This window comes from Bacillus rossius, chromosome 3 (genome assembly GCF_032445375.1).
Source record: "Bacillus rossius redtenbacheri isolate Brsri chromosome 3, Brsri_v3, whole genome shotgun sequence".
NCBI lineage: Eukaryota > Metazoa > Arthropoda > Insecta > Phasmatodea > Bacillidae > Bacillus > Bacillus rossius.
The window spans coordinates 43,104,223-43,117,736 of record NC_086332.1 but is presented as its reverse complement, the minus strand read 5'-3'; the positions used below and the strand labels follow the sequence as shown (position 1 = coordinate 43,117,736).

The 13,514-nt window shown below is 43.1% G+C and overlaps 2 protein-coding genes across 3 annotated transcripts in view; one reads left to right on the top strand and one right to left on the bottom strand.

The window, feature by feature from the left end:
- LOC134530588 (GPI ethanolamine phosphate transferase 3) overlaps window positions 1-8,168 on the bottom strand; it is a 29,786-nt gene extending 21,618 nt beyond the window's left edge. For both annotated transcript variants that reach the window (XM_063365561.1, XM_063365562.1), the window contains exons 1-3: window positions 7,399-8,168; window positions 5,534-5,604; window positions 3,319-4,860 (exon numbers count right to left, since the gene is read on the bottom strand). In XM_063365561.1, the coding sequence (XP_063221631.1) occupies window positions 3,319-4,860; window positions 5,534-5,604; window positions 7,399-8,168 (2,383 nt within the window). The remainder of the gene's footprint in view (window positions 1-3,318; window positions 4,861-5,533; window positions 5,605-7,398) is intronic.
- Window positions 8,169-8,553: 385 nt separating this feature from the next.
- Window positions 8,554-10,050, top strand: LOC134530591 (elongation factor Tu). The gene has a single exon (XM_063365564.1). The coding sequence runs from the start codon at window positions 8,554-8,556 to the stop codon at window positions 9,973-9,975; it is 1,422 nt and encodes a 473-aa protein (XP_063221634.1). The 3' UTR covers window positions 9,976-10,050.
- Window positions 10,051-13,514: the final 3,464 nt, after the last annotated feature.

The window sequence follows — 13,514 nt, the reverse complement described above, 5'->3', positions numbered from 1 at the left end:
ATTTTGGTCACATATGTTTCCTGCAGTGCTGAACAAACGTTCAGAGAACACTGCCGCAGGTGGTGAACACAAATATTTTTTGGACAGTTTATGTAGCTTGGGTGAACACGCAGACAGTTTTCCAGTATTCGAGAATGTTTATTTCTGGGTTAACTGTAGATCACGTAAGAATCTGGTCACTTCATCAATTGCTGTAGAATCCGACTTGGTGGATTTAAGGCATTCAGGCATTATCTGTGAGTACAGTGATTCATGTATCCACGGAAATCGGAAAACGAAATTCAACATCCGACGGAACAATATTTTGTAGTTACCAACTTGACATTTGTTTAAAGTCCCAAATGAAGGTAAACGCTTTCCTGAAATATTTAATGGAAACTGAAAGGCGCCATCTTGGCTTGAATGGTTTTAGGCCATAAGAAATATTGTTGTGCGTCTTTTAAAATTAAGCCTCAATAAAGCATAGTGATTAATATGCCCGAAGTTAAAAGTGACGGGGTGTTTTCTCTAGTTTACCCATTAAAGTTTTTTATATTAATATTAGTTATTTTTTACGTTGCTCAAAATGATTGGCTAACAAATTCATTGGTTGGCCATCATGGAATTCTCAGATCAGTGAAGGATCCAGGATTTTGGTTTGGGAGGGGCTTGACCCAGCTGAGGCTAGGCTTTATCAAGGCAAACACTAAAACAATAGTGGACCCAGATGCTTTTGGAGGGGGCTTCATAAATAGAACGTGTATCAGAATATTTAAAATTGAATTGCGATTAAAATAATAATTGTATAATGTATTAATTTTTGTCATTAATTATTTCATTGTTATTACTACATGTGCGACCGTAACTTGTGATGAAAGTCGGCATTATTGTTGTATTACTAAGTAACAGATTTCTCAGTAAAGTTATTTAAAAAAAAAAACAAGATTCATATTTAGTCTAGATCCTAAATGTGCTTTATTTTATTTTTTAGCATATTCTGAGAATACATATGTGATTTATGCCTTATTTAATGCCAATGTAGCGACAATGCATCAATGTTCATGAATATAAAGTAAGTTTCCCAAATCAGTACATGCTTCATAATTTTTTTTTATTTAATAACGAATTAAAAGTACAATACAGTAGAACCTCGTTAATCCGTGATGCGCTAATTCGGGGATCGGATAATCCGGGACGATTTAAAAGAGAAGAAAAAAAAGAAGTAAAAATTGTCAGCGCTTAAAATTAACGTCACGCGGGCCGGCGGCTGGCAAACACTACAAGCCATCGCGTGGGCCGCCAAACTCTGCAACGCTGTTTGTACCGACCCTTTGTGTCACCCCCCTTTCAGCTGTCACATTTGTCACTCTTTAAACTTGAGGGGGATGTCCTGACTTCTGCTTCCCGTCTCCCTTTGTTTGTTTCCACCCGCCAACGCACGGCAGGCGCCTGGCGAGTGACGTGTCTGGCTGGCATTCGGCTGTACAAGGAGGCGGGGGGGGGGGGGGGGGGGGGGTGCAAGGCCAGCACGATCTTATCTTTCTCTCTTCGGCTGTTGTAAATGACCGTGAACTAATGGCTAGGCAGTGCTGTATTTTTTTAAGCCGAGACACTAATTCGAAGACGGCCGGCCCTTACCGTGAACGGCCTTAACCCAGCTTCACGCCGGTGTCAGAAGCTTGACAAGAGCTTCCGGGCTTTTAATCGCTAGTCCGTGAAATTCTATAATCCGTGATTATCTCGGCCCTGACCATCACGTATTAACGAGGTTCTACTGTACCTCAATAGGATGTGTTCCAAGGAAAACGTAAACAGGCCAACTAAATTGTAAGCATTTAAGTTTTTAAAGTACTAAATTTACATCAACATTTTTCCTAGAATCCAGAATCTTTTCCCTCGAATTTCGAATCTTTCGAATACCAGAGATTCGGTGGGATTCGAGGATTCGACCGGCCCATCCCTACATTTAAGTAAAAATTCCAATAATAACAGAAGCACTATGTAAGTGAGGGTCGTGTTGATTTCATAAAGACACCGAGCACTTTACAAGTCAAAGAACAACCTCTCCTTACTTAAGCTTGAAGTAACTACGTAATTAAATTAAAAGAAAAAAAAACCAACCTGTGCACAAAAACTGCTAGGACAGTGCTGTGGTGTTAGCAAATACTTAGAAAAACTATGCACCATTGCTACCATTCACCTGTTTCAAATAAAAGTGTCACTTAAAGTGAAGTACATCCACAAGTTTGTTTCAGAAAAACTTTAGGTTTAGATTTGAGTAAACACGGTATTACATAACATATTCATTAGTAATTGAAACAAAAAAATGTTTTTCATATAATATGTAAAATTATTGAAACTTTACACACATAACTAAATCCTAACAGAATAACTGGTGGTTTATTTCCAATACCTACACTGTAATAATGACCAGTAGATGTGACAAACACCACTACACCCAATAAAAACAGAATTGTTCCCAATACATAATTTCTTAAAACAACATTATCTCAGTCAAATGAGTAAAATTTGAAATAAGATAATTCCTTTTTAATAACATTCTGTCCTTTATTAATGAAAATTCACAGTGTTTTCCAGAAGTTAGATGATGAGCATGAAAATTTTAAAGCTGCTAATCATCTTACATGACAGATTACCTTATGTGACTGTATTTATGTCATCATTTAATGGAGTCTGCACTCAGTGAGTCTGTTACAGAGGGACAGTAGGGTAAAAATAAAATGGGAAAGCGCTAGTACTTTTAGAATGACTGAACATAGCATGAGCCTGTATTTTACAACCTCTGTGTGTTGGAGATCTGTAGCTATCAGGATTTTATTTACATGGTGTTTTTGTTATATTCTGCAGAATTAAAAAAAAAAAAAAAAAAAAACCAAGTACATAGTTAGCTGATGTTTCATCTTTCCTTTTTTCTAACTGCTGGTCAATAACAATAAGTTCCAGGAATCTTCATATTTTGGCTATAGGGTAGAACAAGTAACCTCACATTTTATATGAAAGTGTAAATATGATTCCAATTTTTATTACTAAAAACCTGTCCTCATGTTATATGCTATCTCATCCTATAAGTCAAAATTATGGTCAATGTTACAGCTATGAAAACATTCTTTCTTCAACAGGAAAAATGTTGTTTTGTGCAAAAGCCTTGCTTAAGAATTTTTTCCATAATTTGAAATACTATTTTCAAGTTTTTAGACTTTAATGTGGTCAGCTACTCAGAGATCCCTACAATGTAGGTACAACCAAGTACTCTAAACCATATATTACAATTGCCTATAGCAAAAGCAGCCGTTACCTCGACGATACAACTACACTCACCGACTGAGAGTTTAGCCTCTGGCCGGAGCTCCGTCATCACGACCAGCAGTAGCACCTCTGCCGCCACGAACAGCACCAGGCCCTGGGCATACACGCTGCCCAACAGCAGGGCTGCCAACAGGCACACAAACAAGCCTGCCACCCCGAAGGCAGCACTGTACGCAGTTGCCAGGCCGTACACCACCGGCGTACTCCGCTCGTCCCCCTCCTGCATCAGCTCCTTCACGTGCTGGAACAGGCGTGGCACTGCGTCCTCCTGCCCGTAGGTCACCTCTCGCTGGGGCGCGCAGAACACGCACAGGGGGCGCGCACACAGGCACACCAGCGCGATCGCCACCAGGGCGTAAGCCACCCAGGGCAGCAGCTGCAGGTGCCAAGGCAGCAGCAGGCGACGAGGCAGGCCTTGCAGGGCCCAGTAGCCACCCGTGCACACCACCACCACGCTGGGCAGGTAGCGCGCCACCACCACGGTGGGCGAGAACCCCACCAGGTTGCCACAGCTGCGCATCCACATGCGAGCCACGGTCACCACCAGTCCCAGAGCCACGGGAGCCACCAGCACGGCGGAGGGCCGCGGCTTGCGCTGGCCGTCCCGGCCGGCCCAGAAGGCGTGCGACAGCCGCACCGCGACGCTCAGCCCCAGCACCAGCGCGGCCGCGACCGGGCTCGCTCGCCCGCGCCACAGCTGCAGCCACACCACCGTCAGCAGCAAGTAGCTCAGCACGCCCGCCTCCTCTTGCACGTAGCTGTTGGACAGCGACACGCACAGGCTGGCCGCCAGCACCAGGCTGTCCGAGAGGCCCCGACGTGCCTCGTGGTGCGCCGCTATCTCCCGGCGATGCTGCCAGCCCACGCCTGCCAACACCAGCAGGGATGCCAGCCCCGACCAGGAGCAAGCCACCGTCACGCGGTCGCCCGGGCTCCACAGGGCCCCGCACACCGCGGCCAGCACCACCGCCCCGGCGCCTGCCACGCCCGGTCGGCCGTCCAGTGCTCGCCCTAGCTGCTCCTGGGGCAGGCCCACACCCACCCAGTACACCAGCAGGAGGGCGAGCAGCACTATCAGCAGCCCGCGGGACATCAGCCACGTGTCGAACTGAACCCACACCTCTTCGCACATCTTCTTGGCCAGTCGCACGTATGTCCGTGCCTCGTGCACTAGCCCCTCCGGGCTGTCCCCATTCCTCTCCAGGAGAGCGAGCTGGTCAGCCAGGGCATGCAGCTGGTCCTCCGGGAACTGGCCCGACCGCTCCGCATGCACCGCCACGAACCGTGCCACCTGCTCCACGTTGCTGCGCATCGCAGAGGCCGCCAGCCTGCGGTCCCGGGCGGCATCCCCCGACGAGGGCAGGGCCGCCAGCACCAGCCGCCCCAGACTCGAGAACGGGATCGGCACGCCGAGAGCGGCGGCCAGGGTCGGCACCAGATCCACCTGGTTGATGGACTCCAGTGGCCCCTCTAGCTCCTCGCTGAGTAGTGGCCTCTTGGAGTACACGAACATGGCGGAGGTCACTTCTGCCTCGCTGTCGCCTCCGTGGTCCCCTGCGAGCAGCCGAGGCCAGCTTTAATACAAGAGGCACTACACTATGCTGCTTTTTTCCAGGACAGCTAGTATGTGACACTTCACAGCTCACCTATACCATAGCAGTAGCTTAGTAACTACAAAATTTAACATAAGATGCTTTATCTCAATTCAGGATGTAAAGTAGTTTCAAATTATCACAATTCAAGTATTTCCACATATGTATCATTATAATGACGAATTTTTCAATTGAGCTGATCACAGAAAAGTGGGTTTGATTATTAGTATAATTAACACATAAAGAATCATTTAAAAACTGTGTATTTACTTATTTAGAAATGATATAAAATAAATTTTTCTACTGTTATTTTAAGTACCTACATATCTCAAAAATGAGTAATAAATATTAAGGTAAAATTACATATAAATCTGAATTTTTATGGTTTTTATTGCAGGGTTGCAAAGACAAAAAATGTATCATCAGAACACTTAATTTTATTATAAAATTTAAAAAATATGTACAACCCAACAAGTCGATCCATGGGAACACAAGTATGATTAAGTATGTAAAATTTTAAAAATTTACTAAATACAAGAAGTGGACTAAGTATTTACTATAAGCTATGAAATGACTAATTGGTAAAATGGAGAGTACTTGCACATCCAAAAGTGTCAAAAACACACAGAACTAACCTGTGCTTGTCATGCCGTGGTCTCCCACCACAAACAGTAGAGTGTTGTTGTCCATGGCTTCAGCAACCTCCCTGCAATCAGAACAACCTACAATTATTTAACTAATAAATATTGTACTAAAAATAAACATAAAAATAAACTGCAAAAATATACATTACTGTACTGTTAAAAATATTAACTCAAAAGAAAAATTTTGCATCAGCAAACGTACACGCACAGCACAGTCGCAGGTAAGTTGAATGTACACAAACAGATAGCAGCTGACACATTGGAAAATAGCACACACACAGCAAAACAGCACGCGCAGGGCACACATAAAGTTGTCAAACTTTTAACTTTTTGTGTGATGTGTGCCAATTTCTGTTTGCGGTCAAAGTAGACTACGTCAGTGGCATAGAATAACTAACTTGTTTTGATGACTGCATTTCAAAGATAAAGAGTGAAATAAATTTGAATATATGTATTAATTTACCAGGAAATTCTTTGTAGTTTATTATTCCTAAATGTAAAAAACAAAACTGTGAAATTAAATACTTGGATTTAGATAAACAACTGCTTCTGTAAGTAATAGCTGTCAAAATTCAAACGTTTGGAAATGAAAATTTTGGCAGGAGTAAATAAGGGAAAAATCTGTTAGGATGATTCGAACTGCTGTGTTGTGTATGAATGTTGCTTCGACTTTTGTGTTATTTATATGCTGTTTGCATGCTATCACGAATGTAGCCTAGGCTTTACTGAATGCAAAGTCTTGCCTCGGGTTTTTCCACACTGTAAACTGTCATTCGTGACAACACATCTGCTAGGTAACTCTTTAAAATTTGAGACACAAAATGTTGCTGTAAGCAGTCAAAGAGAAATCCCACTAGTTTGTGGCCAAATTTCTCACTACCAAAATATTCTGTTTTCACCTTTCTAGCAATGGAACCTGAATTACTTTGCTGGGATTTGCGTAATCTGGTCACTCGACATGGCCCCTCGCGGGAACATTCATAGTGTTAGGTATGTACACAGTAAGACTCTTTAATACAGAACCTTCAGAACCATGGCATTGCTGGAATTACTGATTTTGCCAGATTATACAGTACAATATATGGTTTGTGAAGAAAATCTCATAAGTAGGAAAACAATGCTGGTAATTCGACTCAACAAGGTTGGTGTCAATACTTGAACTGATAAACTGGGACTCATTACAATCAGGAATGTAAGCAAGGAATGGAATTCTGTGTATGCTCCCCAAGTACAAAAAAAAAATTATGTAATTCTGCTATATGGCATATGATCGCTATTGCTACAAAAAAAATTTTCTAATATCACATTGCATTCGGCTTAACAGACACCTAAAAACCACCCGAAAAAATTTGAACATGAGCAGCTTGATAGGTGATGCAGTACAGAATGTGGTATCACATCCAAACACATCCTAAAAAAGGCAAATAGATATCTGAAACTGCCTATTTTAATACCTGACCTATTTCTAATTATTCTGTCGAACTGCACAGCCATATAATTTTATTACCTGGGACAGAATTATTTTTCACAGGATATGGTTTATATCATGTTAAATTGATTTGAAACAGGACGTTTGCATGTATTGAGCAATTGCAAGTTGTTGCAAAGGTGTGAGTCACTATTTTTCTTCAAATTTCATAGTATCGGGTGTTACATATTATATTTCATTAATATATATGTTTCAGAGGATAGATTTTTGTAAGAGAGTAAGTTGTTACAGCTCAATGTGTGTCTCAAATATAGAGGGAGAAATTTTTTTCATTTTCTCACACGACGTTATAACAGAAGCCTGTTTACAATTTAATGACACTTTGATAATGTTTATATTTTATTAATTGTGTTTCACGAGAGCGCACCTGACGAGCTGGTCCACCTCGCGCAGCTTGCGCGCCATCTCGGGGTGGTGCGGCCCGTAGCGGTGGCCACAGTGGTCCACGCCCAGCAGGTGCGCCACCAGCAGCGCCCAGTCGCGCCGCGCCAGCTCGGCGCCCAGGTGCCGGCGCACGCCCTCGTCCACCGAGTCCAGGTCACGCACGTCGAACGACGGGAAAGGGTACTGGCGCACGAAGCGCCCGGGCAGCAGGCCCGTCCACGTGTCGTCGCCCATCAGCACGACGGGGCGGCCGTGCGCCACCAGCTGGTCCACCACGTTGTCCTCGCGCAGCTCGGGGGCCGCGAAGTTGGCACCGGCGTCCACGAAGGTGGGCAGGCTGCCGGTGGCGAGCGCCTTGAGGCGCTGCGCCGTCGTGGTGGGCGGGTCGGCGAGGAAGCGCCACAGCCGCGCGTGGCCCGGCTCGCGGGCCAGCAGCTCGCGCAGAACGCGCAGCTTGTTGTGGTACGGCGGCGCGTCCGTCTCATCGTCGCCCTGCCACTCGGCGAAATCGTACCTCAGCGCGTCCACCAGCAGCAGCACGACTCTCGTGCTCGTCTCCCGGCACGCGGCCGCCTCGTCCCGGCACCAGCCGTGCTCCTTGCTGCAGGTGCTTCCCGCCTGCGACTCGCACGTGGATTTGTCCAGGTAGACTTTCTTGTGCAGCAAGAAACCTCGCATGAACAGTACAACACCGCTAACGAAGATGTAAGAGAACCACAACAACACAAGGAAATATTTCCATTGCCTACTCATACTTGGCTTAAAACGTAGAATAGTTTATAAGTAAACGATTTAAAAGTGTTTTAATGTCATGTTGGATTTGAGATTACGAATGGACTATGGTTATACAAAAATAAACATCTTTCGTCGGCCATTGCTAGCTCCGGGTTTCTGCTAATGGCTCATTTTTTTTTTTCACAGCCGTTTATCTGAGATTTAACAAGGACTCCACGTAAATCTAAGAAAATAGTAAAAACAAATAGCCAAATACAAACATATCAAAGCGTTTTTAACTATATTAATACGCTTTTCAGGTATCTTAAATAAATCTGTATCTTTAACTTAAATTGTAAATAATCAAAACCTACAAATAAATAATTTTAATGTTCAAATATTGGTGCTACTGAAGTTTACAAAAATGGCTTGCTGCAGACGGCAACTATTGTTTTCTATAATAAATTCTTACTCCAAGAAAAACATCAATGAATGTAGGCATGAATCACTTTTACATATTTCTAAATTTAACTATTCATTCCAAAAACTGACGCGTCCGTCTTGGTGCGTTAACAAATGTTTAGGCAAGCGATGGTCTTCAAGACATGAAAGGAACACCGACGAAGTGCGAAAACACTGTAATGTAGGAACTATTGGGCACGTAGACCATGGCAAAACAACACTGACAGCTGCGATCACAAAGGTTTTGGAGAGAGACGGTTTATCGAAGTATGTCTCTTACGAGCAGATCGACAGGGCGCCAGAGGAGAAGGCGCGCGGCATCACGATCAACGCCACGCACGTGGAGTACAGCACGCGGAGACGCCACTACGCGCACACGGACTGCCCCGGGCACGTAGACTTTGTGAAGAACATGATCTCCGGGGCGTCGCAGATGGACGGCGCGATCCTGGTGGTGGCGGCGACGGATGGACAGATGCCGCAGACGCGCGAGCACCTGCTGCTGGCCAAGCAGGTGGGCGTGACTAGCGTGGTGGTGTTCGTGAACAAGGCTGAGCTCGTGGAGCAGGACGTGCTAGAGCTGGTGGAGATAGAGCTGCGGGAGCTGCTCACCGACTTCGGCTACGACGGGGCGGGCGCGCCCGTGTTGTTCGGCTCGGCGCTGTTGGCGCTACGGGGGGATGCCTCGCCCCTGGGGGAGCCCTCGGTGCGGCGACTTCTGGATGCCCTGGACGACACGGTGGCCGTACCCACCCGCGACCTGGCAGCGCCCTTCTTGCTGCCCATCGACAATGCCTTCACGGTGCCGGGCCGTGGCACGGTGGTGGTGGGCACCCTCTCCAGGGGCGTCTTACGCCGGGGCGTCGAGGCGGACCTGCTGGGCTTCGACGCTAGCGCGCGCACCACCGTCACCGAGGTGCAGGTGTTCAGGCAGGCCGTGCCGGAGGCGTGTGCTGGAGAGAACCTAGGTGCGCTCCTGCGCGGAGTCAAGATACACGACGTGCAGCGAGGCATGCTGCTGTGCGCGCGGGCCAGCATGCGCCTCAGCAACCACTACGAGGCGAGCGTGTACTTCCTGTCGCGCTCCGAGGGGGGGCGGGCCAAGCCGGTCACCTCCGGCTACATCCAGCAGCTGTTCAGTCGCACCTGGAACATCCCGTGCCGCGTGGACCTGCAGGATGCGTCCAAGATGGCGATGCCTGGGGAGCATACCCACCTCTACCTCACCTTGCTGCGTGGCATGGTCATGACATCTGGCCAGAGCTTCACCATCAGGGAGAACCGCATGACCGTGGCCACGGGCATCGTCACTGCCGTGTTGGACAGCATCCTCGTCGTCCGGTCCAACCTGGCCAAGGTTCAACTGCCGCATGCATCTGCGTAGTTGGCATTTGTTGAGCATTGTCACAGAATGTGTTATACTTGTATGTAGTACCTAAATGAATGATTATGTTGAAGATTCATGTATTACTTATTTATTGAAACAATGGTTTTCATATTGAAGTGTTCCCAGTTCACAGATCATTTTTCTCTGTGCTTTCAGAGCATTAATCTTAAATTACTGTAGACTCTTTTAACTTATATGAATAATTACCTTGGTAAATAGCAGCTGTTTCAAATTAAAGTAAACCTAAACAAATTTTTTTGCTGTATTTGGGCTAAAACTCTTATTTCGGTATGGTCGTGATATTAAAAAAGGGTTGGGACAGCACAAAGAATGTTTTTTCATTGATTTCAGGCATTACAGTGGAACTCTGTGATAACTTTTTCATTGGGGCATAAAGAAAAAACATTACAATCAGGAAATATAAATTAAGCACTTGAATGTTTTACCACGAGACTCGAGCTATGGAAAAAAATTTACGTAATGTTAAAACCACTGATGGGTACACTCAATTCTCAAATTTGCTTAGCCAAGCCAAGAATTTTTCAAATTTCTCATGCTTCCAACTTCTATTTTGTCTTTAAAGACACGCCACCACAGTTCAGTAAAATTGTCTTCATGATTCATGGTGATGTTTAGAGTGGGAATGACTATTTAAAATTCCTTCGCCACTGGAAAATGTGTAATTTTGGGATTCCTACCTACGAATGAAATTAACTCTCATCAGCAATAGAAAACACTTTAGTTTTTTTTTTCTTTTTTGCTTTTGTGGAATAGTTAGGTACTAATAACTTTTTTTTGCATTTGTTGAATTTTAGAAATCATACTTTTATATAAGCAGGAATTGCACTATTAAGGAAACATGCAGGAAGTATATACATTGTTCACCAAATGTTGGTACTTAAAAAATATGACATAAGCAGGAACATAACAGGGTTCTACTGTACTTCACAATGCTGAGAACTGAACCCCAGGATCAACTATTAATCATTAAATTAAAATTTTTTAATACTTTTTGCTTCACTTATTATAATAACACTAACATAGTTTGGTTTTTACTAGATTCATTAACTATTGCAAGGTTGGTTTTATCTCAGACTATGTCTCATTTGACAAAATCAAGTTGAAATGTTATTTAAATGTACAAGTACACTTCCTTAAATAGTATACCATGTGAAAAAGCCCTATATTTGTTCAAGTTACACATTACATGCCGGTACACTATTGATGGATGCTTATTTAATGGACACTATATTTTGTTTCCTACAACTTAACAGGCTTCAAACTCATTACTGCGGACATTTCCGCATTGCCACTTACGAATAGTTGGAGGTACTACTTTAATACACTGTATATGCACTCACATTTAAACGCTGCACTCCGTACACATGAATAATTATTACATGCATATATACTAGTTTCAAAAGTGTGCACATCTTTTCTCAAGCAATGTTTCATCACACAGTTATTTTAAGAGTCAAAATTTGAAGAGAAAAATTCTCGCATAAACGTTACATGATGTTTTTGATCCTGCCGTTAGGTTCCAAGCACTTTGTGTAGATAGTTAACAATACACCAATCCCTCACTTAGCACAACTAAAGCATTTCTAAAATTGTTTTAGTGTTATTCGAAGTTGCGTATTCTGAAGCATTAGTCTCCATAAATAGCAAGGCATATTAAATGTGTTCCAAAATGTGTAGGGAAATATTCTTTACATAATATAAACACGTAGAATAACATGATAAATAAGTCACAACATTTATCTTTATAAGCCTACCATCAAATACTTTGTATGACAAATATGACATTGCGTAAGGTAAGATTGTAGTTACATATTTATATGTACTTATCAGTCGGCTGGTTGGCTAGCCCGCTGGGCACGACCTTTTAATTCACGTTATATAGTTTTTCCACGAAATCTCCAAATCATCCTTTACTGGCAGTGAAACCAATATTACTGTCTGTATAATTACATTTTAACTATCAAAAATTAAACTGCTTATTCATGAATCACTGCTTGTTTCATGCCAATCCTATAAAGCTAGTGATTTTTTTTACCCCTTTTATTTAATAACCTTTTCCATGTGAAGTAACTGTTCAGTTTGTTCCCGTATCTAAGTCAAATATATTCCAGCTAACGTAAATAACATTTGATAAGAGTCCATTTCACAGTTGACTTGCTTAAAACTAAAGTGTGACCAACATAAGTGTAGCCTTCATGACATTCTGCACACCGTAAAACTTCTAATTTTGTCTAGCAAACTTTAACACGATGCATTACACTCTCACTTCGAAGCCATGATTCCAATATGATTCCATGTGCAGGTGCTTGCGAACGTATAGTACCAGCAGACGAATGGACAGTCATTGCTTTGTGTTTGAGCGTGCAAGTTTCCTGCCAATGGCTAGACTGAAGTACATCACAGCCCAGTATGTAGCCAGGCAACAACATTTTGGCCCAGCTGCATATGCGCGGACATAAAAACATTTGGTCCTTTTCACTCCATATTGGAAGACTTGCCAAGGGATTGATGTACCTTGACAAAGATCACGGGACAAAGAACCTGCTACAGTAATTTTCAAGTAGCCGCCAGGCAATGTGGTAGTTGTAATGGGAAATTACATTTGGTTACATTGATGCCTATATAGTGCGTGAACGTAGTCATATCTAGAGATAGCTCACAGGTTGCAACACACGCTGTCTCGTGCCAAGTACATTTGATAGCCTGTGCTATTTGGCTATTATGGCTCACATTTTTAGTTCTATTTTAAGTTAAACCTAATATTTTTTTGTTGCATGACTGACTACTCTGCTTTTTAATTAAATGTACTTTCAAAACAAGTTTTGTGAAAACATTAACATTGTATCTTATGGAGAAACAGCATTTAAATAACTGACATTTTGTTTAGCGGAGAATTTCCAGAAATGTAACCTGTCCATTAATAGAGGACTTGCTATACTGTGTAATCTGCTTGGCTGCTAAGAAATCAAAAGTTTGTGATGCCTATACATATGCAGTCTCCATGGATTGTGTGGTTTTTCAAAATAATAATGAACTACGCTATGTTAAAAGAGAACTCTTAACATTAGGATACCTAACCATAAATTCAGATTTAGTGTACGACTAGTCATTCAACGGATGTGAGGTGGAATCGGGATGGAGCAGTCAACGGGATACATTATTGAAAAAAAAAATAATAGAGTGCTCCAGCTCACAACAATACTGGTACCAGTCACACTTACCTGTGGCAAAACATAAAACATACCCTCTTTTATCGCATAATCGTCGCACCCATATTTTAGGCCGTCAAAATTGGGATAAAAAAAACTTCTCGCGTGATGTTTTTGGTCCCGCTAGTAGATGCCGAGCGCTTTGTTTAGGTATCTTTTCCGTATAAAACTATGTATTTTAAAGTAGAAATCTAATATTTATTCGGTCATTACCACGTACTTATTTAATTAACGGAAAAATACGTAGTTGTCTGATGAGTAGATTTTATTTTAAAGACTTTTTAAACATTATTTCCTTTATCCGAT

What these genes read in the sequence shown, in the direction of transcription:
- LOC134530591 (XM_063365564.1), top strand. Translation starts at nt 8,554, where the DNA reads ATGGCTTGCTGCAGACGGCAACTATTGTTTTCTATAATAAATTCTTAC.